The following is a 5,732-nucleotide window of genomic DNA, read 5'->3' as shown; positions in this document are numbered from 1 at the left end:
ACTTTTGTCCTCATGGCGCCTCCCGACGGCTGGACACCAGAGACCCCGGTGATCATCGCCGCCAACCGCCTACCTGTCCGCCTCTTCAGGACGTCGGACGGCCAATGGCACGTCGAATGGGCCGGAGACCGCATGATCGAGTCGCAGAACACGCTGTCCCACTACGAGATTTCGGAGCGCGCCACCATCAAGTTCGTCGGCCGTGTAGTCGACGCGGACGTGCCATTCGAAGAGCGACAGCAAGTCGAGCTTTTACTACGCGAATTCAACTGCTTTCCAGTGTTTCTTGAGCCCCAAGAAGCCAAATTGTACTACGAAGATTACTGCAAACAAACACTCTGGCCAACATTCCACAACGTCGTGGACGTTTACAGTCCCGTGGACGTAGTCCTCGATGTCCAAGCGCAGCAACATTTAGCACCCAGCGCTCAGTTCTGGAATCCTAATTGGCAGAAAGTGGCGTGGCAAGCTTATGCCAATGTGAACCAGTTGTTCGCACACAAAATATGTGAATTGTACGAACAGGGAGACGTCGTGTGGGTGCAGGATTATCACTTGCTATTAACACCGAGTTATATCGTACGGAAACTCAGAGCTGCCAACGTAGGACTGTTCCTACACGTCCCGTTTCCGTCTTCCGAGGTGTTTAGAACCGTTTCTATGAGGAAGGAACTGCTACGAGGCATGCTTAATGCCGACCATATCGGTTTCCACCTGTTCGAGTATGCTCGACACTTCATGTCGGCCTGTCGACGTATCTTGAGACTGAGTTACGAGCCGATATTGAGGGGACAGCTGGGGATTGACTATGGCGGACGACGCGTTGCTGTCACCTGTAGCCACATGGCTATCGACGTTCAGAGGATCGAGGAGACTTTAGTCAGTAAAGATGTGCGTGATATGGTGGTGGCTTTACGTCAGAAATACCGGGACAAGAAGATCTTTGCTGGCTGTGATAGCATCGAGCGACTGAAAGGCATTCCGTCCAAGATGTTGGCATTTGACGGCTTCCTCTCGAGATGTCCGGACTTTATCGGGAAGGCTGTGTTGGTGCAGAAAGGAATCCACAGACGTGGTCGCGTGACGGATTATTTGCAGAGCAAGAAGGAGATTGAGCTGGCGGTTAAAGCGATTAACAGCAAGTATCGCGATGTGGCTAAGGGGAATGTAGTCGACTATGAAGAAGTGGAGGAATTTCCATTTAAAGAGCGCGTGGCGCTGTGGCGTGTGGCCGATGTGCAGATCACTACAGTACTGCGAGACGGACTCAACACGACGCCGTTTGAGTATATTGCCACACACAAGTACGACGTCTGTATCACTCTATGACGAGTACTATTATCCTTTAACTTCTGCGCTGTATGTACTGTAGAACGTCACCGGGTGTACTCATTTTGAGCGAGTTTTCCGGAAGTAGCCGTCTACTTAGTGGAGCTCTGACGGTGAACCCTTGGGAGCTGGATCAAGTGATCGACGCGCTTCGAGATGCCGTATATATGCCCACAAACGAACGCGAGCATCGACGCAATTGCGACTTCCAGTTCGTGGCAGCAAACCCTCCGCGACGTTGGGCCAAGTGCGTATTGACGGACATTGTGAACGCACGGAAGAAAGAAGAGTCGTTCGTGTACATGGGCACAGGATTTGGTCTCGATTTCCGCTTGATGGAAGTCAGCGCGCAGTTCCGAGTACGTCACGACTTCTGAAACTGAGGAAAATGTCGTTGAACTAACCGTATTAAGCGTTTATTGGCTGTAGAAATTAACGGGACAGGAGCTTACTCCAGCGTATCGCACGAGTACGAACCGTGCGATCTTCCTGGACTACTATCGAACTCTAGCTCCAGACGTATCGACGCTGATGGGCGTGCGATGGCCTGACGTGCCTCTGAGCGCGCTGTCCACACTTGAACATTTGTGTAAAGACCCTCGTAACACCGTGTTCATCGTCAGTGGCTGTAACTGCGACCTCCTTACGCAGAAGTTCGGTGGAGTTCCAGGTTTGGGTCTCGTGGCTGAGCACGGATACTTCATCCGACGTGCGGTACTTGGCAATAATGCTCGTATCGGACGGCCCTGGGAAAGACACGGGGACATTCTGCAGTCAGACGGTGGACACCAGCAATGGCGCGTCAAGGCCGAGAAGATCGTCCAGCTATATGTTGATCGCACGAACGGCTCGACGCTGGAGCTTCGGAGAAGTGCCGTGCTGTTCCGATACGGCAAGTCCGACTTTGATTTTGGTGCATTGCAGGCAGCAGAGCTGAAGGAACACCTTGAGGGCGTCTTTGAGGTATGCGGAATAGCCTACAGCCTCATAGATGGAAGTGACTAACGTGGGTTGCGCTGAGAGCAGGGCTGGCCGCTGAATATTATCCAAGGCAAAGACTACATCGAGGTGCGACCGGAAGGAGTTGGCAAGGGCAAACTGATCGGCCACTTGCTGAACAAGATGCGCGTCGATGGGAACCCGACAGATTTCGTGCTGTGTATCGGAGATGATGTGGCCGACGAGCTCATGTTCGAGCAGCTCAAGACGATGACAGCACACGAAGAACTGCCACAAGGTACGAAGTGTTGTATGGAGAGCTTTGCGGGGATAGTTCTCACCATTATGTGGCATTTGCTGTGCAGACAAAGTGTTTACATGTACGGTGGGTCAGAAACCCTCCAAGGCTGAGTTCTTTGTCGACGACTACACCGACGTAATCGCCCTGTTGAAGTCGCTTAAAGTGGTCGCAACTAAGGTAATTGGCGCATCGTCACGGGGTATTGGTTTGCGGTTGAAACTAACTCGTGCTGTTGTCACTACGGAGCAGTCCAACCGAAACTATTCGCTGTCGGATATGCAGTCGTTTGTGCGAGACACGAGGCCGTTCCTGTCGTCGTCGTCTCACGGCACTAGTGGAGTTTCAAGAAGTGCAACATCAGATGCGGTGATACGAAAGTCATCCAGCCGCCACGCACTCTACAATCACCTGTACGTGACGTCTGTCAAGAACGTGATCTCTAACGGAGAACTCACGCGTCCCTTTTGTTGTTTAGGACGCCTGTGATCGAGGATCAAATCGTGTCCACAGAGGGAGGCAACGTTCGGTCTCCTTCGCGAAACCGCCGCAAGAACACGTGGCTGAATCGCCTGCAACAGCTTGGTGTCGTGGCTGTATTGGTTGGCATTCTTCGCTGGCGTAGCGGGGTAAAGAACCCTCGCGAAAAGAAGCTGCTGATGTATCTCGTAGCGTCACTGGGGATCGCCTGGTCCATCCAGCGCCTGCGATCAAGGCCACACAAGTAACCGGGTAATCATATGATAAGGTAATAACTTAGCAATTGATGCACACGTATATATTGCGGTCTTGATGTGACCTCCACGGCTGATACTTGAGCAGGTCTTGCCTAGCTGTTCAGACGCTGATCCCATTCTCAGCGCCCCATTTCTTCATGATGCGCACGATGTACTCGACCTGCGGGTTGTTGTTGGCTTTGAGGATGCTGAGCACTTCCTCAAGTTCCACTCGTGTCGCTTTCCCCGCTACTGCACGCTGGAAAACACCGACACAAGCGCCTCGCTTGCCTTCCCAGTACTCCGGATCGGGGTCTAGTCTTTCAAGAATGTCAAAGGCTTTGGCAGCGTAGAGGAACTCGCCCATTTTGTAGCAGTCGTGGGCGATGAGTTGCAGCAGGTTGAACGAATCGTCCGAGTTGTCGAGCTTCAGATACAAATCCCAGGCTGCCGACGGGTTCCGATTCAGGATGTAACATCTCGTTAACCAGCTGACGTAGCAGTAATCGTGTCGATACTCCTCTTGCTGCACTCGTAGTAGCGTTTCAAGCGCTTCCTGGTGCGACCCAGTGTTGCAAAGAGTGATGCCGAAGTTCCAGTTGAAGTCGTCTTCGTTGTACAGATACTGCTTGATGGAGTTGAGGTAGATGTTGACGTCCTCGAACTGCTTCAGCAAGTAGAAACACGAAGCCATACACTGACGTCCGGGAATCGTATCACACTCAGTGGGGGAGGACCCCACGAGCTGGAAATACTGCTGTGCTGTCTTGATATGCTGTCGAGACGATGTCGACTGGCCCAGTGTTGCGTGCACGACACCTTTGAGTATGTATTCTTGGGGTGTAGATGGCTCCACGTCTTTGATAAGGTCGTACGCTTCCTGTAGCTTGGCGTGTTTGAGGTAGTACACTACCAGATTGAGTCGAGCTTCTGGTAGAGCGTCCACAAACTGAGGTAGAACTCTCAACGCGTGCTGTCCGTCCTCAAACACCACCATATTATGACTGACAAGATCATTTTGGTCAATATTGTAGCCACGGTCGGTCAGTGTCTTGACCTCGTCTTTGGCTGCGGCTCCGTTGTAGAGCTTGAATTGGTTGCACGCCTTGACGTTCACAGCCACGACACTGTCTGGAAAAGCCTGGAGATACGCTTGCATGATCTCGAGCGATACGTCGTAGTAGTCGAGTTTGTAGTAGCACATGGCCACATACACATTGAGAGCGATATCGTCTCTGTTCTCGAGCAGAAGACGCTTATAGATGTCTGTGGCTTCCTGGAAATGGTTCCGGAAGTAGTGGATCGCTGCTAGTGACAGCTGATCCTCCTTCGAGTCTGTAAGCTGCTGGTGATACACTAGTAATTTGTCTTCGTCGCCTAATTTATGAGCACAATGAAAGAGTAGGCGGTTCTGTAGTGGCCCAGTGGGTCCCTTTTCCGCCTCTTTAGTTGCCTCCTTGTACATTTGCAGGTAGAAAAGGCAGCAACCTCGATAGAGGAAGATCTCGGGCGTATCGTCCACGTCTCGCAGTTGTTCGTAGGCGTCCAGTGCACGCTGGTAGTTGCCTAGATGGAAGGACGTGTACGCTAGCCAGAGAAGCGTCTTACGCTTCTCCTCTGCCTTGGCAGGGCCCGTCACACTCGATGCGTCGTCGCTCTTGAGGTTGAACTCGAGGATGGCCGAGGCGCCTGTGAAGTCTCTCTTGGCTACACATTCCTCCACCGTCGGACCTTTCTTGGTCTTGATGCGCGCGATCTCCTGCGCTTTGGCGCGCTGCGTCTGCTTGGGCTTGGCGACGTACATCCTGGCAAGCTTCGCGGCGCTTCAAGATCGAAAATGTAGCCATCTCAGTTTGATGTGGCTCACATACATGGCTGCTCGAAATTGACGTGTCAGACCCTAATTTGTTGTAACCACCCCAGAGTTTTTCATTCGTTGAGATCAAGCATGGGTAGACGTGACGAAGAGGCCGATGCCGGCCGTCGCTACGGGCGCCACAGAGCGTCCCCGAGCCCGACACGAGGAGAGGACAATGAAGAAGCTATTCGCAATAAGCTTCGTGAGTCTGGATGGAAGAAGCGTCGTACAGAGAGCGACAGCACGGTAGACGCTGACTCCTCCAAGGATCAAGAAAATACCAAAGAGCGAATGGACAAAGGCTCCCTACGGCCCGACGATGCTCGCCGTGCTTCCAGATCGTCGCGTCGCTCGTGCTCTCCTCGTAGACGCGACCGGGAACACCGCAGCTCGCGCAGGAAGTCGTCGGGTAGCAGACGCCGGTCGATGTCCAGGTCCCGCTCGCCTGCTTCGCGCTCTCGCTCGCGGTCCACAGGTCGACGACGTCGCCGCCACTCGTCATCCTCGAGAAAGCGCCACTCATCACGCTCGCCATCGCGCACGCGGGACTCAAAACGGTCGCGCAGGTCCACGTCTGCAACCAAGAAGAAGT

General features: G+C 53.1%; 2 protein-coding genes across 2 annotated transcripts; one reads left to right on the top strand and one right to left on the bottom strand.

Moving 5' to 3' along the window:
• Positions 1-132: 132 nt before the first annotated feature.
• On the top strand, positions 133-3,294 carry PITG_21962 (alpha,alpha-trehalose-phosphate synthase [UDP-forming], putative; the record flags this gene model as incomplete). Its single annotated transcript, XM_002996836.1, has 8 exons — positions 133-1,304; positions 1,373-1,688; positions 1,759-2,292; positions 2,356-2,566; positions 2,634-2,746; positions 2,819-2,979; positions 3,045-3,069; positions 3,121-3,294. 8 exons carry the CDS (start codon positions 133-135, stop codon positions 3,292-3,294), a joined length of 2,706 nt encoding a protein of 901 aa, XP_002996882.1.
• Positions 3,295-3,403: 109 nt separating this feature from the next.
• PITG_21961 (uncharacterized protein) lies at positions 3,404-5,086 on the bottom strand (the record flags this gene model as incomplete). Its single annotated transcript, XM_002996835.1, has 1 exon — positions 3,404-5,086. One exon carries the CDS (start codon positions 5,084-5,086, stop codon positions 3,404-3,406), a length of 1,683 nt encoding a protein of 560 aa, XP_002996881.1.
• Between the last annotated feature and the right edge of the window lie 646 nt (positions 5,087-5,732).

Source organism: Phytophthora infestans, genomic scaffold (genome assembly GCF_000142945.1).
Source record: "Phytophthora infestans T30-4 supercont1.799 genomic scaffold, whole genome shotgun sequence".
In the NCBI taxonomy this organism is placed as follows: Eukaryota; Oomycota; class Peronosporomycetes; order Peronosporales; family Peronosporaceae; genus Phytophthora; species Phytophthora infestans.
This window is presented reverse-complemented; position numbering and strand designations above follow the sequence as displayed.